The 27,913-nt window shown below is 46.0% G+C and overlaps 1 protein-coding gene across 1 annotated transcript in view; it reads right to left on the minus strand.

Annotated features, from left to right (window-relative positions):
- Positions 1-26,080, minus strand: part of OTOP1 (otopetrin 1) — a 43,410-nt gene extending 17,330 nt beyond the window's left edge. The window contains exons 1-4 of the mRNA XM_059066354.2: positions 25,684-26,080; positions 13,107-13,243; positions 8,056-8,114; positions 2,446-2,576 (exon numbers count right to left, since the gene is read on the minus strand). Of these exons, the coding sequence (XP_058922337.1) occupies positions 2,446-2,576; positions 8,056-8,114; positions 13,107-13,243; positions 25,684-26,080 (724 nt within the window). The remainder of the gene's footprint in view (positions 1-2,445; positions 2,577-8,055; positions 8,115-13,106; positions 13,244-25,683) is intronic.
- Between the last annotated feature and the right edge of the window lie 1,833 nt (positions 26,081-27,913).

Below are 27,913 nucleotides of genomic sequence, written 5' to 3' on the forward strand. Positions count from 1 at the left end.
GGTATAAAGGACCATTTCATAACACGGAGGGGAAATGCTGTAAGTAAATAATGAAATATGCAACAAAAGCCTTAAAGGTGAAATAAAGTCTCTGGCCTATAATTCCAAACTATTCTAAGGGACAAGTCAAAACTACAGTCAAAACATTAGGTAAAATTTTGTTGTGTGTTTTTGAGAAAGAAAGAGAAACACCTCAATGTGTAACAATTTAGAAAGTGTTAAATGAACTTTGGTACATCCTTACAATAGAATAGTAGGCAGCCATTAAAAATTATAATTGTGTTTTAATGATACAAGAAAATAATTGTTACAATAACACTGGGAAAAAACTAAAAATAAATTGTATATCCAGTTTTTTTGTTTTTCTGGTTTTTTTGGTGTTTTTTTTTTTTTTTGCGGTACGCGGGCCTCTCACTGTTGTGGCCTCTCCCGTTGCAGAGCACAGGCTCTGGACACGCAGGCTCAGCGGCCATGGCTCACGGGCCCAGCCGCTCCGCGGCATGTGGGATCTTCCCGGACCGGGGCACAAACCCGTGTACCCTTCATCGGCAGGAGGACTCTCAGCCACTGCACCACCAGGGAAGCCCTATCCAGTATTTTTAAATGCATACCACAACCCAGAACTCAGTTGTGAAATCAATTTAGAGGGTAGTAACCAATATTTTTTTAATGGAATTGCAATGGAATAAAACAGGATTGAATGAATGGAATTAAATACAATAGAAATTTGAGTGTCTCTGATATAGTAAGATTATTATTTCATGTGTACACACACACAGGTACGTGTTCATTTGGGTTGCAATGTAAAATCTATTTCTTATTGTATGTTGTAGAAAAAAATGATTGACTATGTACAGTATGATCTCAACTATAAATAAATAAATAGCACAAGACCAAAAAATAACCAGATGTTAACAGCATTTAAGTGCACTTCTGGGTAGGTGCTATTGTGGATTTTTTCTTTACGTTTTGTCATTGTTTTAATTTATGATATGTTTTAATTTATATGATACTACTTATAAAATCCAACAGAAAGCTTGGTAGTAGCATTAATTATCCTCACTTTTGCAGAACACAGCAATTTTCATCTCATAAGGAGTTTCCCCAACACTTGTAACACAATACAATACAATGCCAAAGACAAGGGAAATACTCAGGAGCAAAGGTTCAGATGAACAGAATGTTAGAGCTGACAGAGTCCTTTTTTATAAATTAATCTAATCCCATCTTCACCAAGGTCTCTGGAGCCAGACTGCTGGAATTCAAATCCCGGCTCAATCATCCATCTGCTGTGTGATCTTGGGTTAGTCACTTAACCTCTCTAGCTCATTGGCTTCATCCATATAATGAGGTCACTGTTGCCTACCTCAGAGTGTTGGGACAAGAGTTTAATGTGCCAGCCACTCAGAAAATGCTTAACAAAACTTTTTGTTATTGTTGTCACTGCTGTTACTGTTATCGATACCAATGAGGAAACGGGGCCCAAAGAGAATGGCCTTCCCAAGAGTGGGCTGCTGGTTAGGGGTGGTGAACAAATGTAGTATGTCCCCCTGATTTTGTCATCCCCACCCCACTGGTGAGGAAACGGGTTTAAAGTTGCTCTCTGGGACTGATCTGGGTTTGTACAGAGAGGATAGATGTGCATTACGTTAAAGCTGGAAGGACTCATGGAAAGTACATGGTTCAAGTCCCCTCACTTCATAAAAGAGAAAAGGGAGGCTCAGAGTGGTTGAATGTTTTCCAAAGGTCACACAGCGAGAAGGTGATGGGAACAAGACCCAAACCTGAGACATCAGTCCCCTGTACATTGCACCTTCCTCTACCCCACATTCTTCTCAACCCCAGTGCCCTAATATAGAAGCAACAGGTCACAATTGCTAGAGAATTCTACAAGAAAATGAAGAGTCATGAGACAGGCGCTCCAATAGGAACAAGGGGGAATAAAGATGGGCCAAAATTATAAACTAAGTAGAGTTAAATAAAAACTTCAAATGAACGAAAACCAATTAACCACAACATACCATTAGACTTCTATGGATTTTCTAAAGCTATACTTTTAGTAGAAAGAACTGGTAATAGAGGTTTAATTAAAAACACAAACAGAAACAACCACCAATCTTCCAAGGTTGTAAACAAAGACGTTCATTTCCATACCAAACTGGACCATGAGAAATGGTGATCAAAATGATGACCCCTGCATCTGACAGGTCCCTGAGTCACTGAAGAAACCTTTAATTATGCTCAGCACACCCTACTTAGGGAAGCTGGATAAGAGACTTAGGAGGTTTTGAAAGATTTTCAACAACAGAGGATTGTCTGGCCGATGTTGAATTGGGTGGACCCTGCAGGTCTTTGAAACCTGTACCTCCATCTATGGAGACATTCTGGTCTCTGCAGGTTTCCAGGCTGTTCCAAGATGGCAGCTGGGCAACCCTTACCACTCACCTATTGTTATGTTCCCGAAGCCCAGGGTGATGAGCCGTTCCTTATGCTCGTTAAGTTGGTGCTTTGACTCATTCAGGACGCTGTTCGCCCAAAGAAGCAGGTTGGTGAACACTGAGTGGATCACCCCAAACCTGAAAAACACAAAGACTCACTTTCTGAGCAGCCCTGGGAAGCTCCTAGCCCCGAGAGGTGAGATGGACACATTGCACACATGTACACGGGCACACACACAAGCTTCCTTCTGAGCAGTGATTGTGATTTCATCTGGCAGGTCAGGCTCTGGGTGGGTTCCCTGTCTGGCTGGGAGAAGCAGCTCCATGGGACCTTCCAAAACCACAGCCTTGGCATTCTGCCTTAATCTTGAACCTGCCAGTACTCAACTCATTGTCTACGGGACAAAACAAAACAAAACAAAATCTGGGTCTTGGGAGCAGGGATACAGGGATGGAAATTTACTAAAAACAGGCAACCAACCCCCACTATACCCCAAACCCTTTCTTCCAAAAGGGAAGAGAACAATGAAGGAAAGATGAAAGGGCTACATTGGAAATCTGGAGAATTGGGTATGCCTTTACTGTTGGGTTGCCAACCCAGTGATCACTATCCACCCCCTCTGTCTTACCACTTACTTCTAAAGACACCAAAACAAACGAGAAGCTCGCTATCTGGCCTCCCTTGAAGTTAGGCATGGCCACTGTGGCCAGTAGGATGTGAGATGAGGTCTACTGGGCACTACTGAAAAGCTTTTGCTTTCTTGATGGAAGAGGTCAGAATGAGAAAAGCCTACTTCTTCTTCTTCTCCCCCTTTTTTGCAGCCTTCAATACAGACATGAAGGCTGGAGTTTTGGCAGCTATCTTGTGACCATGAAGCAACAAGCATGGGATGAAACCCTCACCCGCTGAGGGTGGCAGAGTGGAAACATAGAAAGATTCTGCTCTGTGACGACACTGTTGAGCTGCTAGAGTCTTGGTTAGGTTCAGGAATTAGGCCATATTATTTACAAATAGAATATGTAGCTGCATTTAGGGTTTGAAAGTTAGGAAGCGACAAAGCTGTTCTAGTCTGACCCCAGAGTTCTGTCCGTGCCTCTGACCACACTGCCTCCTAAAGAACAAGAAAAGAAATGACATGGAGGGTGGACTCTGGACTCTGGAGAACAGAGGAGGGACCTGGGGGAATATGGTTCCAATGCAGTCACTGTCTGTTTCAAAACCTCCAAAGATTCCCCATGGCTGCCAGTTTAAGATGCATTCACTTTGGTAGCTTCCAGGGTGCTTAACAATGGGCTTTGCATGGAGCAGGTGCAGCAAATACAGGTGATTTGAGAGAGGAATTCCTTGAAACCTGTGTGTAACTGATCACTTCTCAGTTGGAGAGCAGAGGCCCAGAGGATGTGAGCCCCCTCCCTGTGTAACCAAGAGCACCCTTGTCCATAATCTCCCTACAGGAAGAATGGTACAGTTGGGTCCTCAACCCTGACCTTGCCTCTCCTCTGAGTTTTAACCCCAGATGACCCCCTGGGGTTCCCATGAGCAACTGCAAGCAAAGCCTTTCTCATTTGAACTCCAGCTTCCTTTGGCAGCTTCCCAGTGTCCAGGCACAAGTGGAGAAGGAAAGAGCCGCCTGGGGGTGTCTGAGTCAGCTGTTTGCCCATCTGCTTGCCCCTCATGCTTGCCCAGTTGCTATAGATTGTGGCCAGCCTTCCCCGGGACATCCGGGAGGCATTGTATAGAGCCTTTGACAAACGCAGACAATGCTGTTTGCCTCCGGCTGGCTGGCTTTTCTTTTACTTATAATGCACACAGCTCCTCTTTCTTCTCCTCTTTCCTGGTCCAAATGGCGTTGTCTAATCCCAGGTCCACTGAACCTGAGCAGGTAATACCAATGCCGCCCACAGCTGCTGGCTGTTCTGCCACAAACGCTCCCTGCGAGCTGGCAGTCTCCTGTTGATTTGATCTGGAAATTGTCTTACAAACTAAAGGCAGGCGTTGTTTCCTCATGCCAAGCTGCCTTTCTCATACTTGGATCCGATAACCCCAGACCACAATAAAGAAGGGTTCTGTGAGCCATTTTCTAATCTCAATTCATGTTTCTAGCTCTTTTTTCAGAACTGCTGCTCCTCAAAACTTCACTCTTGAGAAAAAAAAAAGACTCAAACCAGTAAGAGGAATTCTCACACCAGGAGAAAAGTCCTTGTATGTACTAAAAGCATGGATAGTGGAATATTGTCTCGAATGATCAGAAAAAAGGGTAAGTCCAGGAAAGGGAAGTTTTGAAAACTCCAGGGCATGGCAAGAAATGTCAATGAATAAAGCAGGCCTGGGATAACATTAGGGGGTGCTGGGGACTGTAGCTAACTGAGCAGCCACCACCACCCCCATCTGGAGGGAACAACCCCAACTTGGCTCTAGTAGCCACATTTAAAGAATAGTAAAAAGGAACAGGTGAAAATAATTTTAATGATATTTTGTTAATCCCAATATATCTAATATACTGTGATGTCAACTAATCAAAGAGAAAGATTTCACCCAGCAAACCCTGCTGGCCACTGAAGCCACTGCAATGCCATGGAAATAGCAGTAGATTTAAAGTCAGCATTCAGATCTCGCCCAGCTATGCACAGGCAAGCTGCCTGACCTTGGACATTTACTTCATTTCTCAGTTTCCTCATCTCTAAGTGGGATCGTGATCATACCTACTGTCCCTGACAGGGCTACCGTGAGAGGTTCTCATAAGTAACACGTGTAAAAGAAAATGCTTTATGAATGGGAAAGCCCATTTCATTCAGCCAGGAGTTCCCAGTAGGTCAAACTACCCAATATACATTTGTTGAAAACATCTCACCCTTTATCCCCACAATCCTACTTCTAGGAATTTAACTCAAGAAAATAACCAGAGGATAAACAACAAGGTCCTACTGTATAGCACAGGGAACTATGTTCAATATCCTGCAATAAATTATAATGGAAAAGAAATATACACAACTGAATCACTTTCCTAGACAGCAGAAATTAACACAACATTGTAAATCAACTATACTGCAATAAAATAAATTTAAAAGAAGAAAAGAATCAGAGATGTTCAAAAATATTTTTAGCCAAAGATGTTCATCACAGTACTATTTATAATAACAACAAAAACTTTCAGAAAAATTCGATGTCCAACAAGAGGTGTTACGGACTGGATTGTGGCCCCTCAAAATGTATATGTTGAAGCCCTAACCCCCAATGTGACTGTACTTGGAGATGGGGTATAAGGAGGTAATTAAGGTTAAATGAGGTCATAACGGTGGGGCCCTGATCCAATAGGACTTGTGTCCTTATAAGAAGAGGAAGAGACACCAGAGAAGTCTCTCCCTGCCCAGAGAAAAGGCCATGTGAGGACATGGCAAGAAGGCAGCACCTGAAAGTCAGGAAGAGAGCCTCACCGGGACCACAATTGTAAAAAGGAAAAAAGAAAAAAATATATATATATATATATATTCACCGAAAAAAGACTGGAAGAAAACAGACCAAAATGTGAATAGTAGTGACCTCTGGGTAGCGGCTGTCTTAGCTGTGGTTGCTATAACAAAACAACAGACATTTATTTCTCACAGTTCTAGAGGCTCAAAGTCCAAGAGCAAGGTGCCAGCAGAGTTGATCTCTGGTGATGCCTCTCTTCTTGGCTTGCAGATGGCTGCCTGTCACTGTGTCTTCACATGGCCTCTCCTCTGGGTGCGCTCGGTGCAGGGGTTGAGGAGGTGGGGGAGATCTGGTGTCTCTTCCTCTTCTATAAGAACACTAATCCCGTCATGGGGAATTAGTGGGACCTAATGACCCTCATGAACTAACTACTTCCCAAAGGCACCACCTAATACCATCACATTGGGGGTTAGGGCTTCAACATATGCATTTGGGGGGGACACAAACATTCAGTCCATAACAGTGGCATTATGATGAGTTTTAATTCCACTGTACCCTTACAAGTTTTATTAGGAAAAAAAAAAAAAACCAAGTGACATTTTTTAAAGAATGTCTATGGAATAGATGAAGTGAAACCCATGCCCCAGAACAAAATCAGCAAGTGTTCTCCTCAAGCTGAGAGTGGAGCCCAGGCTCACTGATGGAAGGAGGACCAGGTGACCTGGTCCAGCACACAAAATGGGAGAAACTGGATGGAAATCCCCAGCTGGCCACTTGCACTCTGGAGACCCAGGTAAGTCCCCTAAACTGCCACATCCATTTAATGCAGAGAAGAATAGTTACCATAGTTACCCTGGCAGAGCCTGGGTTAAATGTGAGAAAGGATGTGGAAGTCTTTGTCCTGCCCTAAGGGACAATTAAAGCTGCCTTTGCTGGGTCCTTGGGGCCTGGACTTCAGCTGTCCCTGACTTATCCATCGGACCGCATTTGTCCATTCTCCTCCCCTGGAGGCAGAGCAGGGGCACCTTCTGCCAGGAGGCGTGGCTTCTTGTGTTAAGATGGGAGTTAAAGATCACTGCCAAGGCCACTGCTTGGGGCTGCACAGGGGAGAACACAGGCTGCACATTCCTGGAATGATGCTCAGATGCTGGATATCTTGTCCCATTACCTCTGCATATCACCACCAGTGCCTGGCAGCAGGCTCTGCACACAGTAGGGGCTCAATAGATGCCTCACTCCCTGTCGAAGCTGACCCTTTTTGCAAATGAGGTTGGTGAAAGTTATTTCTAATTTAATAGTCTATTAAAATAGTTCCAACCAGTGGTCTTACATAAGTCACTCTCTTAAATAGCAGTTTTCATTTCAAAAGGTACTGGGGGACTTTTCTGTTCCTCACTGACAGTTTATAAGATGAGGGATCTTTCTAGAAACCAAATAGTGATCCCTTGATTCCTCTGTATGTGTGCACAGAGGCTTTCTTACATGATAATCATACCATGCATTTAGGTAATTCACCCTCTTATCCTATAGATTCTCTCCCTTGATCCTCACAATCATCTCGAGAAAGAGGTGGACAGAGATAATAACAGAGCCAACACTTACTGAGTCCTTGTTCTATGCCAGGAACAAGCTTTACATCAATTATTTCATCCAGTCCCCAGAGGATGGCTGTGCTATTATCTCCATTTTACAGATGAGAAAAACTGAAGCTCATAAAGGGGAAGTTTCTAAGACAGAAGAAGTGAAATCCAACCCACAACACCCTACTTCCAGAGCTGTCCCAGAGAGGCCAAAGCAGAGGGTCCCCTTCCCATGCCACAAATGAAGGCTTTGCTTGTCAGGATGGAGAGGAGACTCGGTCTCATTTAAAACCCAAGCAAGCTAGTTGGCAGAGTCCAGACTGTTGCTTTTTCGCCACGGCTGACACCGTATCATAACTCAGAAGCCACAACATCTGCCAGCGACCAGGAAACCAAGGGCTTACAGTGTGCTCAGAGCCGTTTCAGGAGGCGAAATCCGTTACAAACAAAAAAAAGGATGTGATCGTGCATTGTAAAGCGCTTTGTAAAATTCACATTTACAGAATAATAAAGTCATTTCAAACCCCCCCCCAAAAAAAAACCCAATCAAGATGGCAGTGATGAATTTTGTTTGTTCCAAATGAACATTAGATTCAACACATAAGCAATTACCCACGATTTTTACCTTTCCAGTGTTTTGAAAGATTGGATGATATCCTTTGCGTGCCCCCAAAGAAAGTACACCTAAACGAAAAGAAAGGAAGAAAAGAAAGATACATCAATGGGAAAGCCATCACTGTATATGCACCCTTGAGAAGCTATAAAACCTAAGGGAAAGGTGTGAAAAATTTGGGGGAAGTCAGTGCAGTGACCTCCCCCGCCCAAAAATGGCAAGTCACTACCCTCATCTCAGGTGGCAGTGCCATTCCCGGGGGTGTTGGGGGGAACAGTGCTGCAGGGGCACTGCCGTGAGAATCAGAGGGAAGCCTCCAGGTTTAGGAGGAAATAGTGACAAGTCTGCCGTGGGGCGGGGCTCGGGCAGTGGCAGCCTGCCTACCATAACCCCGGTTCACATGTTTATGTCATCCTTATCAGGCTTCGTTTGAGAAATATTCACTGAACTGTTACTACGTCAGTGGCCGGACACCAGATTCTGAGTGCTTTAAATGAGGAACAGAATTAATTCAAGCTGGTCTTTTATTTCACTCTGTTATATACACTGCCCAGGCCCCTGGCCACGCAGTCACTAGAAGCAACTCAGGATGGGGGCTGTATCAGACCTGTGTGCAAATCCTGGCTCCCTCAGCCTGGGGCAGGTCTGTTTTCCCATCTACGAAATGGGTATGATAGTGGAACCTACCTTGGAGGGTGTTGTGAGCAGTGAAATAGGATAATCCATGTCAACTACTTAGAATAGTGCTTGGAGCAGGTACCTTTTCAGTAAAATCTCTGCTCTCAACTCACTCATTTGTGGACATTGAAGGAGCACCTCCTCTGTCCCAGGCACTTTCTGAGTTCTAAAAGCATTTGGGGCCTTATTTAGACACAAACACATGTTGAGCACCTACTACATGCCAAACACAGCTGGGCACTTTATAAATTTCTCTCATTTAGCCTTCATTTTCAGTTAAGTGCTATAAAAAAGAAAATCAAACAACACACAAGAAATTACATATATACATACTCTCTCTTCCACATCGTTTCACCTAAGATTTACTATCCTGCTCTGGAAAACACTTTCAGGCATGATTCTCGAGACATCTAACAATTTAAAAAACAGATAGCAGTGACTCCTGGTAAAGAGGACATTCAACCCAACAATAGGGAAACACTTAAGTAAATTTGCTTTTATCTATGAATTCCAAGTTAGAGGACCACTTAACTGATGCTTGATAAAGACTACATAGCAACACAAAAATGTTTATGATTTTTTAATTGAAACACTCAAAACAGTAAATTCTGCACCTTACCTGTAAAACTTTGCCAAGAATGTACACCTGAGTGTACAAAGAATGGAGGGAACACATAAAAACAGCAACAAATATTTCAGTTAATGGGCTTAGAGACACATTTTTAGTCTCTTTTTCAATTTTTTCAGTAATGTTATACTATATTTTTTAAGTAAATATTTTTTAATTACCATACAACCCAGCAATCCCACTTCTGGGTACAAATCCAAAAGAATTGAAAGCGGGGTCTCAAAAAGATATTTGTACACCCATATTCACAGCAGCATTATTCACAATGGTCAAAAGATGGAAGTAACCCAAGTGTCCAACAGTGGATGAACAGACACACAACACGTGGTCCATCCACACAACGGAATAGTATTCAGCCTTAACAAGGAAGAAAATTCTGACACGTTACGGCATGGATGAACCGTGGGGACATTATGCTAAGTGAAGTCAGCCAGTCACAGAAGGACAGATCCTGTATGACTCCTCTTGTCTGATTCAAAGAGACAGAAAGTAGTCAAATTCATAGAGATGGAAAGTTGAATGGCAGTTGCCAGGGGCTAGGCGTGGTGGGAATCAGGAGTTAGTGTTTAAAGAGGACAGAATTTCCTTTGCAAGATGAAAGAGTTCTGCTGATTGGTTGCACAGCAATGTGAATATACATAACACTGCTGAACCATATACATAAAAATGGCTAAGGTGGCAAATGTTATGGTATGTGTGCTCTAGCGCAATTTAAAAATAAATAGTATCTTTTAGAAAGTAATGTTTTTTATTCTCCCATCACCTAACGTCACAAATGCACGTAGTAAGTGTCCAGTAGGTATAGAAAGATTGATTAATTGACCTACTGACCAAATGCCTTAAATGAGGAAGAAAGAGATCCCCAACCCACCAAGTAACAGTTTTTGAAAACTCACTTCTGTCCAGGTCTTTCCTCTGCCAAGAACCTTCAGTGGCTCCCCACTGCCCTCAAGGTAAAGTCAAAGCTGCTAAGTGGCTGTCAGCCTTGACCGAGAGCTCACTGCGAAGTGTTCTACGCACAGCACCTGAATCCTCACAACGACCCCGTGAAGGAGGCATTTTTACAGATGAGGCCCATGAGGCCTAGAGAGGTTAAGACATTTGCCCGAGGTCACACTGCTGGTGGGAGCCAAAGCCAGGTAGTCTGACCAGAGTCCATGCTTCTAAGCCCTACACTAAACCATGGCTCCAGTCCGGCCCGCTACCCCTGCTCACCCCCCCCCCCACCGCGGGCCACACATCTTCTCCCCATCTGGTGGAGAGACTTCACAGCCCCAGATGTCCTTTGTAATTGTGTCTGACACACCACACCCCTCTCTCCTTGACAACCACCCCACACCCCGAAGCTAGTGAGAGGCCCTCCCCGGCGCCCCCTCTGGGCGATTATGTCAAAGCATTGACAGTGCTGACAGTCTGTTTTGGTGATTGTCTCCGGCTCTGACACCTCCACAGGGCACAGACCACGGCTTTTCAACCCTGGACTCACAGTACTGAACACAGGGTTTTGCCCCGTGTGGAAGGAAGGGAGGGAGGGAGGAAAGAGTGGGGGAGGAAGCGGGGAAGGAAGTTCTTTCTGGTCCCCTAAGGCTTTCCATGTTGTCACTGGCATCACTATAAGACTGTCACCATGGGATTGGACGCCCCTGGAATAAATAGCCAGTTAACTCTTGTATTCCTTTACTGGCATTTCCAGAACAAAGTACCATAGACTGGATGGCTTAAAACAACCAAAATTAATTTTCCCATAGTTCTAGAAGCCATAAGTCCGAGATCAAGGTATTGGCAGGTTGGTTCCTCCTGAGGCCCCTCTCCTTGCCCTGCAGATGGCCACCTCCCTTCAGCATCCTCACACCATGTGTCTGTGTCCTCCCCTCCTCTTCTCATAAGGATGCCAGTCCTGTTGGATTAGGGCCCACCCTCATGACCTTATTTAGCCTTAATTACCTCTGTCAAGACCCTATCTGCACACAGTCACATTCTGAGGTCCTGGAGGTTAGGACTTCAACATCTGAATGCAGGGGACACAATTCAGCCCTTAACAACTCTCAAAACGCAAGGCGACCCGTTCAAACAAGTCTCCCTGGAAGCTGCCACCCTGTTCCTCCCTCAGAGGCAAACTGCTGCCAGGCTTGTCTCTCACAGAGCTTCACTTGTGAGAGTCTGTTTGATCGCAAGAAACACCGTAAGGTCACCAAGAGCTGACTGACAGTCACCTGGCTGCAGAGCGGAGACCACTTTCTTATAAAAGACTGAGATTAAAAATGGCATCCTTGGGCTTCCCTGGTGGCGCCGTGGTTGAGAGTCCGCCTGCCGATGCAGGGGACACGGGTTCGTGCCCCGGTCCGGGAAGATCCCACGTGCTGCGGAGCGGCTGGGCCCGTGAGCCATGGCCGCTGAGCCTGCGCGTCCGGAGCCTGTGCTCCGCAACGGGAGAGGCCGCAACAGTGAGAGGAAAATGGCATCCTTGGCATTCGGAGGTGAGAAATTGGTCCTGAAGGATGTTCCTAAATCGGGAATGCAGAAATATTTTGAGCAATAACAGTATCCATGGACCAAGTTCATGGTCTTTCTGGGTGACTTCTGTGGAGAAGAACCATGGAGAATGTAATATATATGTATTCATAAGATTGTGTATGTGTATATATATATATATATATATATATATATATATATACACATATATATAAAGAATGTATTCAATATATCTGTAAAAGAATGTGTGTATATATATATATATAAAGAATGTATTCAATATATCTGTAAAAGAATGTGTGTATATATATATAAAGAATGTATTCAATATATCTGTAAAAGAATGTGTATATATATATATAAAGAATGTATATATATATATATATATATATGTATAACTGAATCACTTTGCTGTACAGCAGAAATTAACACAACGTTGTAAATCAACCACACTTCAATTAAAAAAAAAGAATCATGGCATCTTGGCTGTGACTTAGGGCAAGTCATTTGTCCCCTCTTCTTCCTTAGTGTGACAATCCGACAGTTGTTCTCGTGGAGTTGTTGAAAGCATTACATGAAGTGAAAATGAAAAGTACTTTGCAAAAGTCCTATAGACATACTACTTCTTACTTTTACTGTTATCTCAACTCTGATAGCCATTTCCAGGGATTTCTGCCAAGGATGGAAGCTACACTGGAGATCCATCTAAGGTTTTTTTCAAACATGAGATTTTTTCTGATTCTAAGCTATAGGTTTAAATTATATATCAAATCCTTATTTCTTACCCACACCAAGCTGACCAAGGCTGAGCATGAACCTCTCATTCATTTCTAAATAGTTTAATCCACAAGTAAACAAACAAACAAATGAACAAAGAAAAGGTCTCAGTGACTCAGAGGAGGGACTGTAATGGCACAAAGTTTCTTTGGGGGGTGATGAAAATGCTCTAAAATGGACTGTGGGAATGGTTGCACAATCCTACGAATATACTAAACCACTGAAATGTACACTTTAAATCAGTGAATTGTATAGTATGTGAATTATATCTCAATAAGACCGTTAATTAAAATTCCCCAGAGTCTTTTCTGGTGGACTCTGACTTGGTAGAGTTTCTTGATTCTTCATCAGTGTAATTTCTGCCACTTAAGATTCCCACAAAAAGGGCCAAGAGGACACAGTCCCACTTTACAGTGCAGGCAGCTGAAGGACTGTTTTATATACCCTGGGATACACTTAACAGGAATCCAGGCAACAAGCAACAAGCGACAAGCATCCTGTGGTTTACCTGCAACAGAGTATGTACCGCATGGGTAACAGGGAAAACTCCTTCTGTGGCTGATAAACATTCAGAAAATCCAACGAAGTACCCAATTTTAAGGCATCCCAGGATGACGGTAATGACTGCAAACAATGTGATACTACCTAAATTGGGGGAGGGGGAAGGGTAGAAATACACACATATAAGTGTTAATATGCACTAATATCATTTCAAAATAAATTATATTAAACCTTCACGTAAATGATCAAATGATTTTGACAAGAGTGCCAAGACAATTCAACGGGGAAAGTACATTTGTTTCAACAACTAGTGCTAGGAAACTGGGTATCCACATGCAAAAGAATGAAGCTGGATGCTTACCTTACAGTATATCAAAACTTACCTCAAAATGAATCAAAGACTTAAATGTAAAACCTAAATCTATAAAAATCTTTGACGAAAACATAGGGGGAAATCTTTATAATGTTGGATTTGGCAATGACTTATTGGATATGACACCAAAAGCACAAGCCACAAAAGTAAGAAATAGGTAACTTGGGCTACATCAAAATGAAAAAAAAATTATGCATCAGAGGACACTATCAACCCACAGAATGGAGAAAATATTCACAAATCGTATATCTGATAAGGTGTGAGTGTCCAGACTCTATACAGAACTACAATTTAACCATTAATAAAAAAATAAAAAATAAACAAAGGACTTGAATAGACATCGCTCCAAAGAACATATGTAAATGGATAATTAATACATGAAAAGATGCTCAACATCACTAATCATCAGGGAAATGAAAATGAAAATCACTATGAAATACCACCTCAGGGACTTCCCCGCTGGTGCAGTGGTTAAGACTCCATGCTTCCACTGCAGGGGGTGCAGTTCGATCCTTGGTCAGGGAACTAAGATCCCACATGCTGTGTGCCATGGCCAAAAAAAAGAAAAGAAATACCACTTCACATGCATTAGCATGGCTGCTACCCAAAAAAGAGAAAGAAAAGGGGTGGGGGAGGGGGGAAGGAGAGGGGGAGGGGAGCGAGGGGAGGGGGGAAAGGAAGGAAGAGAGGGAGAGGGGGAGGGAGGGAGAGAAGGAGGGGTGAGAGAAGTAAAAATAACAAAAGCTGGCAAAGATGTGGAGAAATTGGAACCCTTATACACTGTTGATGGAATGTAAAATGGTGTAGCTGCTATGGAAAACAGTATGGCAGTTTCTCAAAAATTTAAAAACAGTAACTCCACGTGGTCCAGCAATATACCCAAGAGGATCAAAAGCAGGTACACAAAGCATGTACACCCATGTTCATGGCAGCATTATTCACAATAGCCTAAAGGTGAAAGCAACCCAAGTGTCCATCAATGGATGAACGGATAAAGTGTGGCAGGGACTTCCCTGGTGGCGCAGTGGTTGAGAATCCGCCTGCCAACTCAGGGGACAAGGTTCGAGCCCTGGTCAGGGAAGATCCCACATGCCGTGGAGCAACAAAGATCGTGAGCCACAACTACTGAGCCCTTGTGCCACAACTACTGAAGCCCGCACACCTAGAGCCCATGCTCTGCAACAACAGAAGCCACCACAATGAGAAGCCCGCGCACTGCAACAAAGACCCAATGCAGCCAAAAATAAATTTAAAAATATTTAATAAATAAATAAATTTATTTTTTTAATTGTCCTGTTTTTTTTAAAAAAGTGTGGCATATCTGTGTAATGGAATATGATTCCATTTTAAAAAGGAAAGGCATTCTGACCCCTGCTACACCGTGGAACCTTGAGGACATTATGCCAAGTGAAATAAGCCAGTCACAGAAGGACAGATGCTGCATGACTGTACTCCTATGAGATGCCTTAGAATAGTTCAATTTGAAGGGAGAAAAAGCAAAATGGTGGCTACCAAGGGCTGGGGTGAGGGGGAAATGGGGAGTTATTTCATGATACAGACTTTTAGTTTTACAAGATGAAAGAGTGTTGGACATTACAATTATAATGAATTCACAATATGAATGTACTTAACACCACTGAATTGTACACTTAAATGATTAAGTTGGTAAATTATACGTTGCTTATTTTATCACAATTTTAAAAGTTTTAAATATATATAAAGCAAATTCTACTATTGGCCTCACAAGCTGAAAGTAGAAGACAATATTATGTCTTGTTTATCATTGTACTGACTTCATGCATATTCCAGGGTCTGATAAGGGACATACATTCAACAAAGTTTGACCAAAACAACACAAGTCCTCTAGAAGTTTTCCTCCCAAAATGATCCATCTAAGAGTGTCACTGTTCTGCTCAAAAATCTCAGTTCTGGGCTTCCCTGGTGGTGCAGAGGTTGAGAGTCCGCCTGCCGATGCGGGGAACACCGGTTAGTGCCCCGATCCGGGAAGATCCCACATGCCGCGGAGCGGCTGGGCCCGTGAGCCATGGCCGCTGAGCCTGCACGTCCGGAGCCTGTGCTCCGCAACGGGAGAGGCCGCAACAGTGAGAGGCCCGCGTACTGCAAACAAACAAAAAAAATCTCAGTTGTCTGATCCTAAATTCCTGCTCTAAATAATAAAAGTAAGGAGTATAAGGTATACAGGAACTTTCTGTACTATCTTTGCAATTCGTCTGTAAAATAGAAAGTTTATTTTTTCAAAATGATAGGGAGGGGTCTAGAGCAGTGGCATGGAAAGGGCTGTGCTAGTGGAGTGAAGAAAGGCAAGTTCTCCAGTGGTACATCCGGCATAGCTGACAACAAATAAAACAAACAAAAAATATGCATATGAATAAGACTGGGAAGGAATAGGCAAAATACATTAAAAAGAAAACTCGTAACCAAATGAACAAAAATAGCAAGAAAACCATAATGATGGTGAGGACTTGATTGATGTCACAGTCCCTAATCCCCCTTCTGGGCCAACATTAACCACCATTCATACATTCTCTCCCACAAACAGAGGAAACTGGATCGTGTTTTACATGAATTATGGCAAGAGAAGAGAGAAGGGCATGAGCCATAACAGGGAGCTATAATATTACAGCTCTGGCCTAAGAAGCCTCCAGTGAAAAGTAATGTAATCTCCTGGCTCCCTTCCATTGCTCAAAGCCTTATAGAAACAACTCCAAGTCACATTTTCTTAAATCCTGGAAATGCCCCAGTGAAATCAGAAACTTCGTAAGAGTGGAGAATCAATCCCAGGGCTTTGAAATGGTTTGATAAACGCATGGTTCGTTTTGATTACAAAGAGAAATAGCAAGATGAGGTGAGGCAGCCTGGTTGGGTGGCAAGGGCACAGGCTGTAACTCTGGGAACGTGGCTGTGCCACCGATGGAACATGGGAGTTCAGACAGGTCACTTCCATGCTCCGGCCTCTGTTTTCCCATCTATAAAACGAGATTGGTCCACAGCAGTGGCTCACAAACTGCAACAGAATCACCTGGAGGGCTTGTTAAAACACAGAGTGCTGGGCCGCACCCCCATTGTTTCTGATTCAATAGATCTGGGGTGGGGCCCCCAAATTTGCATCTCTAACAAGTTCACAGGTGGGGTGATGCTGGTGATCTGGGACCCCACCTTGAGAACCAGTGATCTTTGCCACTGACATTTCAAGAGTTGTAACAAACACATCACGTGCCTTCTCACGCTCTTAAAGCCCTTCCTTCCTTCATCCATCCTTCCATCCATTTATTTGCACAACAAATATTTTAGGGACTCATACTATGCATGAGGCATTTTGCCAGGGGCTCACAGGTAAACAAGTAAGATTGCTGGAGAAACAAAAATGCACACATATAGTATTGCATAAATTGCGGAGTACACAAAATATAGAGCGATGAGCTGGCACCAGACTTCTCATCTGCATCGTGGGAAACCAGAAGCCAGTGGAAGAGTAGCTAGAGTCCATTGAAAGGAAAGGACTGCATCTCAGGAACCCTATTCCCAGCCAAGATGGCATCCACTTGTCAGGGAAAAAGACAGAAAGATATTTGAAGGTATGCCAAATATAATTGTTTGACAGCTATCTGTTGTTCAACTATGATCCAGGTACTTGGGATATAAAAATGTCAGTAAAATAAAGTATCTGTCCTTGATGAGTTTAACATTGAGTGGGGAAGCAGAAGAATAAACAAATAAATAATAAACAGAAGAAATGTCAGGAAGTGCTAAGTGCATGAAGGAAAGTAAAGCAGGGAAGAGGACTGAGGTTGACGGTGGTGGTCAGAAAGGGATTCTCTGAGAAGGTGACAGTTGAACAGACAAAAAAGGACAGTTGAACAGACAAAAAAAAGGACGGGCAGAAAAATATCATCCACATAACTCACCTGAAAAAGGGCTTTAACCAAACAACCAGTGAATTAGGAGAGAGTCCTCTTAATGAGAGAAGATGAAGAGAGGCAACGATGGTGAGCAACAAACTTTGCAACAGAATGAAGAGGTAGTTGGACATATAATGGAAGGAAGGAGAGAAGGAAGGGAGGGAGGGTGTAAATGAATGTACCATGGATGGATGGATAGATGGAAGGCTGGATGGGTGATGGATGGATGGATGGATGGATGAGTGAATGGGTGAATAGTCCAGTAGATAAACAGATTAATAGAAAAGAAAGCAAGATAAGAGAGGTTAAATCCAAATGGATGAAGATAAACTGTCTGGAAATGTGTAATTTACATGCTATATAAAGACTTGTGATACAGAATAAAATTGGGGATGACTGAATAGGGAGCAGAGATGATAAACCTTTCAAAGTTCTCATGGTAAAAAAGATGGGTGCTAGGGGAAAAGAGGGAAACAAATGTGTACTCTAAAGGTTTTGTCTCACTGGAGTACAGAGTGGGTGAGAGCATCTTGGAGTGGGAAGCAATGTGTCTTGCTGGGGGAAATGTTGCATATTTTGTTTTCAGGTAAGAATGGAGTAATATGTATCTGGTTATGAGAATGAGAAAAGGGGATCTAGCCATTAATGCAATAGAAAAACACAATAAAATGTTCAAAGTGCTCCAAAAAGCAAACATGTGGAAAAGGCACGTGAGGCAACAATATGTAAAACAAATCATTATAATCAACATAAAGAAAATCAGAAGTAATAAAGTCTGGGATATAAGTCATTAAAATTAGAATGATCTAAGTCTCGCATTAATTAAGGGATGGGAATATTGAATTAAAAACAAAACCTAGCTATATGTTCTTTATACGAAACACACTTTCAACTAAGTGATAATGGTGGAAAATAGAGGAGTGGGCAAAGAGGAAGTAGCAATGCAAACGAATAAAAAGGAGGAACAGCAATATTAATATCAGACCATGTGGGATTTAGGGTTCAATGTAATAAATAGGATAAAGAACACTTCCTCCCTTATCAGTACACATGAAAAAAAAAAAAAACATAATGTATGAGGAAGCTATAATAATCAAATAGCCCATATAAAATCATTTTTGTTTGGTATATTTAACTGCTACTTTACAAAAAAAGAGTGGAAGATTTCAGAACTAGACAGATCTAGTAGACATAAGATATGACCCAGAAGAATTGAATCACACAATTGATAAACTTGGTTTTGTAATACCACGTTGCATATTGATAAAAATCAATTATGCTATAAAGACACAGTACACAGAGTATAGAGGAAGGTACCGACTGCCTGGCTGCAAATCCTTTTTCTACCACTTATTAGAGTTGATGACCTTGAGCAATTACTTAACTTCTCTGTGCCTCAGTTTCCTCATCTGTAAAATGTGGATAATAAGATTGACTATCTCCTAGGGATGTAGAGGACATTAAATGAGTCATAACATGAAAAGCACCTAGAACAGTGCCCCACAAATAGAAAATTCTATAAACGGGATGTTATCATCATCATCATCACTCAACCACAAAGAAACACTTAATGAATTAGAAGCAATTAGAAAGTTCCCCAGCCACATTCCTTGAGAATAATCCTAAAATGTCTAGTGTTGGCAGAGAGGAGACTCCTCCTCTGTGTTAGGCTCCCAGATCCCTTCTAGGAGTCTAGAATCTTGAACCATAGGCTCCTAGAGGTGGAAGGTTCCACAAAGTTAGTTTACATCTCCCATCTCATGCAAGGATGCTTCCCAGTGCATCAGGACCAGCGGCCATCTGGTCTCCACTTGGACATGCCCAGGGCTGGGAGGCTCACCCTTCCATCACCAGCTGGTGCTTAGATTACAATGCTCTTCCCCACCCTGAGCTGCAGTCAGCCTCCCAGAAACTGCCATCCTCTTCCCTGGAGATTCTGCCCTGGTTCACTCATTCCTTCATCCATTCCTCCACGCATTCATCCACTTGATGATTCAGTAAATATCAACTGGCACTTGTTACGTGTTAGGCACTGTGCCAGGAGCTCAGGTTATAGTGGTCATTACATTCAGACAGGGTCTTTGCCTTCAAGAGCTCACCATCTGGTCAGATCAACAAACAAACTGAATGACACAATCTCCTGCTTGAGAAGTGCTAGGAAGAAAACAGGGTGTTATGAGAACATACAACCCGGAAGCCACACCTGGTCTGAAGGCATCGGGAAAGGCTTGCCTGAAGAAGTGACTCTCGTTTGCTGACCTGGAGCTGACGGGGGTGGGCCTGCAGCATATTCCACCCCACCATCTCCACATCCTCTCTCTCCTGGACTGGACATCCTTTCGCGCCTCCCGGGACCGCCCTCCTGCAGGCACCCATGTGATGCTCAAAGGGGGACGTGACACTCCACGTGCAGCCTGACCTCCTTTCCAATCAATGCCCGACCAGCATCGGCTTTTTGGGCAGCTACATCATGAGGCTGAAATCCTGACATCAGGTTTACATTTTCTACTAGAGCAGAAATCCTGTCCCAAAACCCCAAACATGCATGATAATGCATGCAGTTAGGCAAGACTCTCTCACGCTGACCCCAGGCTGGACCTGGGGGATCACCACTCCCTTTCCTGAGGGAATTGCTCAAAACTCCCTGCATCTTGATCTGCTCCAGAATTTTGCTGGGGGTTGCTGTTACACTCCGTTCTCTATATTCTGTGTGTTCTTTCATCATTTTTAAAATTCAGGGTAGCTTCCTGAGACCCTACATATTCTCCCTAAGTCCACTTAATTCCTAACTGACCTCTCAGCCTCCTGTCTTACTCTTCTGAAAACCAGGTCCCACCCTGCAGATGGAGTGATCATTCTGAAATACAAGTATGATCACATCATTCCCTTTGTTCAAAACCTTCAATGGCTCCCCACTACCCACTGGACAAAACCAAGATCTGAAGGCTGCAGATAGGGTTCCAGCTAACTCAGATCTTGCTGACACCTCTGGACTCACTTCCAGACTCCAGCAAAAACAGAAGGTCCTCCTCTGGGACCTTTCCCTAAACCCCCAAACCCTTGCCCCAGGCTACCCTTCTGCCTACCCACCCATCCCCTGCACATCATAACACTGAATCATTTAGTTAATAATAATAATGTATTTCTCTTACTAAATGCCACAGGTTTCTCTAAGCATTTTATATGTACAAACTCACTGATTCTCATACAACCCTGTGTGATGGTTGGAGGGTCTCATCCTCCCCATTTTACAGATGAGGAAACCGGGGCAGAAAAGTGAGGCTACATGGGGTGGGGTGGGGTTTGGTGGGGAGCTCTTAGCCATCGTGCTCTGCTGCCCCTCATTGTCTGCACCGCCTTGGCCCCCTCCTGCAGCCCTCCATGCAGAGCCAACCCTGAGCATCCTGCTGCCCCCAGGGCCCAGCCAGCACCTGGCACAGAATGGGAGCTCAGTCCAGACTGCTGAACAAAACCAGACCAAAGTCTCTGCCCCGACGTCACACAAGTTGTCCCCATGCAGTGGGCTTGGCCACCTTCTCTGTTGTTCCCTGCGAGTCCCAAAGGTCTCTCTGCTCGATGAAGAGGACAGAAACCAAAGGGAAGTTAGAGGTTTTGCCTTCTCTGTCACCTGCTAATGTCACACCCTCTGTCCCGAAGCCAGGAACTTATCTCTCTTCTCTTTCTCACTCTGTCCGAATATTTCTGGTGACAGGGGCTCAACCCTCCTCCTGATGCCCTTTCAGCTTCCTGGTCTAGAAAATGAGGGTGATAACACCCACCCCAAGAACCACTGGGAGACTGAAAACATTACGCTAAGTGAAAGAAGCCAGTCGCCAAGATGACATATTATGTGATTCCATTTATAAAAATGTCCAGACCAGGCGAGCCTAGAGACATAAAGTAGATCCATGGTTGTCTATTCCTGGGGAGGGTCTGGGGGATGATAGCTAAAGGGCACAGTGGTTTTTTTTTGAGATGATAAAATGTTCTAAAAATTGACTGTGGAGATGGTTGCACATCTCTGTGAATATCCTACAAACCATCGGCTTGGGCACCTTAAATGGGTGAACTGTAGACTATGCGGACGACGTCTCAAGAAAACTACTGTTTTAAAGAAAGGAGAATTGCTAGGCACACTGACATGGGCTCACTATACCCACAGCAGGGACGGAAGCCCAAGGAAACGAGGAGTATCTGGAGAGGCTGTGTCTGCAGAGGAGTGAGGTGATCAAACTGAGATGAGCGTGCATTCTGAGGAGGGAAACAAGGTGAAGCCCAGACCCATGTTCATGAACTTGCTGCATCTGCCCCGAAGTCAGCAGGGTGGGCTGGAATACCACGGTGACCCACCCTGACCACTCCCTCCTTGGCCACACCAGACGCTGCCACAGGACTGAACACCAGGTTTTGCAATCCTGTCAATCACCCTCCAGTGGTTTCTGTGAGTCCTGGCTGCACTCCCAGACTGTGGGCTCCCCTGGGCGCAGGGGCGGTTGCATCCTCGTGTCCTGCAGCCTTCATCCTTCCCCTCTCCCTCCTGTTCTGCTCTCTGCCACCATCCTGCATGGCACCCCCGCCTCTCTTCACACATGCACTTGGAACCACTTCTTTTAGCAACCTTCACTTTCTCACGCGTTTGGACCGCCTGTTTCTAAAACCCATCACTGTGTCCCAATCTTTATCTCTACAGCCTGTACGGCCACCTGTCCTGGGCAGATCTTACATAAGCAGCTCACATCTGCCCCTTTACTTGCAGCCCCTGAGGGATAAGGAACACAGTGCCCTGAGCAGCCCTTTTCCAAGGATGGTGCACTGGACAGAGATGTAATGTGTCGTATACATGGATGTGCCTCATTTTAAGTGAAAAGCACTTTGCAAAAATCTGATCTCATAAAAGCTGATTTGGAAAAAATAAATAAATAAGTAAATAATAAAATCAAGTTGATTTGGGAGTGATTATTCACACGCACAAAGAAAGCCTCACTGTGACAAACAACTGGGACAATGCCTCTAATTTACCAGCATTCCAAACGCACTCAATAAATGTGGCTATTAGTCTTACTGTCGTCATTGCCATGATTTTGTGTTAATAACACTTCTCTGGGCTTGAGACAGGCCAGAAACAAGGAAAAAAGACTACCTTCACCACTGTGGTCTTTTAAGAGACCAGAAACAGAACAGAAACAGGACCCTGGTGATTAACAGGAAGAAATGGCTATTCATTAGGTTTTCATGTCACTGGACACACGGGACTGGCATGAGATATCCCAGCTGCTGCCACTTCTTCCAGAAGAAATCAATCTCTTTACTTAGCAAACAGGGGATCTGGATGAATAATCCGTCATTTCCACTCATTTTTTAAAAGTGGTCAATATTTTTTGTTCCAAAGAAAGTCTTCACTTTCTCACACCCAGTAAGTGGGACAGAATGTTTTCCTGCTCAGAGAAATGCCTCACAGCCCGTACCAAGACCCAAAAACTTTCTCTGGAAAACCTCAGTGCCCAGAATTCCACAGGTTGGCTCTTTCACACCCAGTAAGTGGGACAGAATGTTTTCCTGCTCAAAGAAATGCCTCACAGCCCGTACCAAGACCCAAAAACTTTCTCTGGAAAACCTCAGTGCCCAGAATTCCACAGGTTGGCTCTTTCTCAGAGTCCCAGACTTCTAAGACCATCACAGAAGCCAGGGCAGAGCTAAGTCAAACCTGTTTTTCCAGCTAGGATTCCAGGGACATCCTCAGTCCCTGCTGGGGCTGAAGGCACTTCCCTTGGCATTATGGCCTCCTGGTGTACTTTGGGGATAATTAGGCTCTTGCTTCTTTGATAAACAGCTCATTTACAGGGATAGACAGTGCTTTGCAAACAGCTTTCACTCTCCCAGCTCCTCCCTGAGAGGTGGCCAGTATTCTTATTTTACTGATGAGGAAACCAGGACTCAGAAAGGCGAAGGCAACAGAGCTGAGACATCAAGCCAAGACTTCCAGGGTCAGCACCACTTCCATCATCCACATAGCTCACTTGAATAGTTATGTCATTATGGGGTAACTTGCTGAGTGTCTAAACAGCCACACCCTTTACTGAACACCTACTATGTGCTCTCCTGCACTGCCTCATTTACTCCAGCTCTACCTGGTGTCTAGTGGACATCTCAAATGTAACACGTCCACAAGAGGAATCCTGATTCTGCATGCCCACCCTTACTCCTCCTTTTGTCTTCCCAGTCTTGGGAAACAGCACCACCATTCACCCACTGACTGGGGTCCCAGTGCTTAGAGTCTTCCTGGAAAGAGGGGGAGAGAGAGGAGGGAAAGAGTGAGGAAGAACAGGGTTGGGGAGGGAGAGAGGAAGGAAGGGAGAAAGGAGAGAGGGAGAGAGGAAGGAAGGATGAGGGGAGGGCAGGAGAAAAAGAGGAAGGAGGGAGAGAGGGCAGGAGGGCAAGAGAAAGGAAAGGGGGGAGGAGGGGGAGGATGGAACAGGGAGGGGTAACAGAGAAAGGAAGGGATGGATGAGGAGAGAAGAAGAAGGGAAGAAGAGAAGAAAGAAGGCAGAACAGAGGATGGAGTAGGAAGGAAGTGAGGGAAGGATCCTCCCACTACAGGAAAGCATAGGTCAAAAGCCTCTGTATGCAATATTTTTTTAGCCTGTTTAAGTCAACAACCTCAAAATAACATTCTATTCTTGTTTCCTTGTTTTTTTGTTTGCTTGTTTGCTATGACACTGGATTCACTGCCATTTATAGGGTCACAAAACCACGAACCTCCCAGAAACAACCACTTTCAGAGCAGGAATCTGGGCCACGCTGCAGCTGTGTGCAGTTTTTCCAAAGGCAAGATGAACTAGACACAGTCCCTGAGCCTAAGAAACCTAAAATCTCATGCAGATGACAAGGCTTATATCCACTAGTCATAAGACAAGGCAGAAATTGACAAGCGCCAAAGAGCTCTACACAGAGAGCACCGTGGCAGCCCATGGGAGTGAGGAGTAATTCCTGCCAGGTGTGTGGAGAAGGTGTCATTGGGGCAGACCTTTGAAGGGAGTGTGGGTGAGAGTGAGAGTAACTGTGTGCTGGGCGCCCACCCTGTACCCAGCAGGCACTGGTCCTACTCGTGTGTGATTCCCATTCTACACGTGCTGAAACTAGGGAAGTGGGAAGACTAAGCAACGTGCCCAAGAGCATGCAAGGAAAATGACAGCCACACTCTAAGACAGACGTAAATTCAGATCAAACATGAGAGTTCAAGCAGAGACCTGTGATGTGTCTGGACCACACAGAGTGAAATGTACCCGGCCCCTCCCATGAAGATTTCTCAGGCTCCCGCTTTCTCCACTGACTCCCCACCACCTCCTCCCTTTGACCTGCATCATGTCTATCTCCCTTCCAAGAGTGCAAGGTCCTTGAGGAGGGGAGGGTTCCTGTCTTGACAACGTTTCAATCAGTGTGTTGTGAGTACCTAGCAAGTGCTCCTATTCCCCGCTGCCTGAACATTTATCCACTCATTGATTACATCATTCATCTCAACCGCATTTTCTTAGCACCCACTCTATGCCAGGTCCTGAGTTGGCTCTAGGACTAAGAGATGAGCATCTTAGAGTTCCCCCAGTGTGGTGGAGGGGACAGAAGTGTCAACAAGAAGCACAGTGCCTTCCCAGGGCGCAGTGAGGGGTGAAGGAGTGCGGCCAGAACCCCAAAGGGTGAGAGAGGGGGTCTGAAAAGCATCACTGGGGAGCACAGGGTGGGACCTGAGCCCTATCTCCTAAAGCAAGGCAGGTGGGAGGCATTCCAGGAGGAGGGAACAGAATATGCAAAGGCGGGTAAGCATGAAATATTGTGAAGGGAACTAAAAGCCTTTGAGATTGGAGATCTCAGAATGCGGGCCAAGGAGAGGATAAAACTAGAGAGGCCATCTGGGCTCAGATCTTAGCGGGCCTTGAATGCCAGGATGAGGAGTGTGGCCTCCATCATGGGGTCCGTGGAACCATGGCAGGGCTTTAAACAGACAAACTACGGTTTGTGTAACCGTAGTTCCAACGATGGCATGTAAGGCAAGAGCCTGAAGGCGGCGGAGAGGAGACTATGGCAATAATCCAGCCTTAACAAAGAAAGAGAGAGAAGGGAAGGTGGGCGGGGGCGGGCAGAAAAGATGTGCAGGAAGATGGAGGCAGAAAAGACTGAAGGAGAGAAGTCAGAGGAGGAAAGGGCACAGAGCTGCTGTCGGTTTGCGGCTAGCGGGCGAGCAGGCTGGGTTCGCTGGGCACTCACCCGCCGGCCGGTTCGCTGCTTCGGGGACTCACCGCGGAGCCAGCGCGCGCCGGCGTGCGTGTCCTTGAGGCGGCGGCGCGCGGAGCTGCGGCCCACGTACCACAGCATCCAGAGCAGCTGCAGCAGCATGAGCGCCGTGAGGAAGCACAGCAGGTCGCTCTTGCCCACGCCCGAGGCGTGCACGGCCCAGGCCAGCAGGAACAGCAGCCCCGCCACGAACACGTTCAGCCCATACTGGCTGCTCAACGCCTCCGCCAGCTTCTGCGGGAAGCTGGCGCGGAGGGCGCCCCGACGAGGGGCCGGGGACTCCGGGGGCCCCGGGGCCGGGAGCTGGGGCGGCGGGCAGGCTGCGGGCCCCGACGAGCCCCTGTCCGGGCTGCTCCGAAACGCCTGGAGAGAGGCAGGCGCGCCCTGGCCCTCGGGCATCATTGAGGGACCCGCACTGAGTCTAGCCCCGGGGGTGTCTGCGACCCGGGCCCCACCCGCTGCCCCTGTCCCCTGCCCTAGTCCCGACGCCCTCTGCCAACCAGCCCGCTGTCCTGATCACCCTCGGACGCCTGATCTCCCGCCTTCTGCCCCCTGCCTTCGGTCAAGGCACCCACCCGATCCACTTACCACCCTCCCCCCCGCCCCCCGCCGACCCGGGCTGACCCCGGCTTCTTCGCGCTCCCCAGTTCGCACCGCCCACCTACCCTCCCTCCTCAATGTCCGAGACAACACTTCCGACCACTCTGGACCCACGCGGGCCGCTCCCCGCCCCCAGTGCCTCGGCCTGGGGCCAGCCCTGCCCCGACGGCCGCGCGTCCTCCCGCTCCCCGACCCGCGCGCCCGGACCCGCTCGCTGTCCTCAGCTCTGTCCCCTGAGCCGATGCCAGCTGACCCAGTCCTGCCCGGATGACAGGTGCCTCCCGCCGGCTCCCAGAGGTGGGATGGGGGGCAAGGTGTCGCCCTGAGCCGGCCCGAGGGTGCGGGCGCGGAGGCGTGGCCGCGGCGGAGCGGCGCGTCCCGGGCTCTGCGGGTGAGTGCGCTCCTCTGGTGCCCCTGAGCGTCTCCGTAGCGGACCGCGGAGGTCTAGGTGAGCCCGGACGAACGCGTCCGTGTGCCTGAGTGTCCGCCTGTCCTCGTCTGTGCTATTTCTACGGTCTGTTTTCTCGTTGCTGTGTCTCTCTGGAGGTCAGACTTTGGGTGTGTCTGGTTGGGTCGGGGAGGATGGGAGGGGGTGGCAGCTCCTGTCCCTAGATCTATGAAGAGGGGGACAGGGTGTCCTTTTCGTCTGTGTCTATGTTTGTCTGTCCGTCTGGTGTACCTGGGTGTTTGCCAGGAGATGCCCAGATGCGGACAAGACAGGAGCCACTTCCCAAGAAAAGAGATCATCTCTCTCCCTCCTCCAAGGGAATGGGGAGCTACTTCTGGACTGAGCTGAGCTGGGGCTGGGGGCTGCCAGGAATCCTCCCTGGAACCGGGGGAACCGGAGCGTCTCCCTCTGCTCCCCCAGGCCCCCCAAGCTGACCTGGTCCACCAGAGTGCCCTGCTCAGGAGGTCTTAAGGGCTGGCGTGGCTGAAATCAGGGCTGGAGCAGGAAGCTGGTAGGGAGCCGCTGGGGGATGGAGCCCAGGAAAGGGCAGGCAGGGCTCACAGCGAGCCCCTTGTGCAGTAGCATAGGGCTCAGCACTCAGGAGACACCCTTTCCCCCTTGGTTTAACATCCTGCTGTTGCCGTTCTGAAATTCTTAATTTTTGAACAGGGGTACCCACATTTTCATTTTTGCAGTGGATCCAGCAAATTACGTAGCTGGTTCTGATTGCCAGAGGGTCCTGGCTGTGAGAGAGCCCTGGGCTGGGAGGGAGTCAACCTGAGGACTTGCCATCATTCACGTTTTCACTTTGTTCATTCATTTATGTGGTCGACACTCATTTATACTACACTGAATCATTTCAGGCTCTGTTCTAGGTGCCAGGAATTCAGTTATAAAAGACTGCCCTCACAGAGCTGACATTCTGGTGGAGACACACTCAATGGATATCTACTTAACTCGCTGAGAAGCTATAGAGTATCAAACATGAGACTCAGCCCTGCCTTCCAGGAGCTCATGACCCAGGACTCCCTAGGGCAGGAGGGTTGGGCGAGCCCTGAGTCTGCCAAGAAGGGTGAGAGGTTCCCGGAGGAGGCACCACCTGTACAGTTGTTTTTGTGGGTTTTTTTTAACATCTTAACTGGAGTATAATTGCTTTACCATGGTGTGTTAGTTTCTGCTGTATAACA

Source organism: Kogia breviceps, chromosome 6, assembly GCF_026419965.1.
Source record: "Kogia breviceps isolate mKogBre1 chromosome 6, mKogBre1 haplotype 1, whole genome shotgun sequence".
Lineage (NCBI taxonomy): Eukaryota > Metazoa > Chordata > Mammalia > Artiodactyla > Physeteridae > Kogia > Kogia breviceps.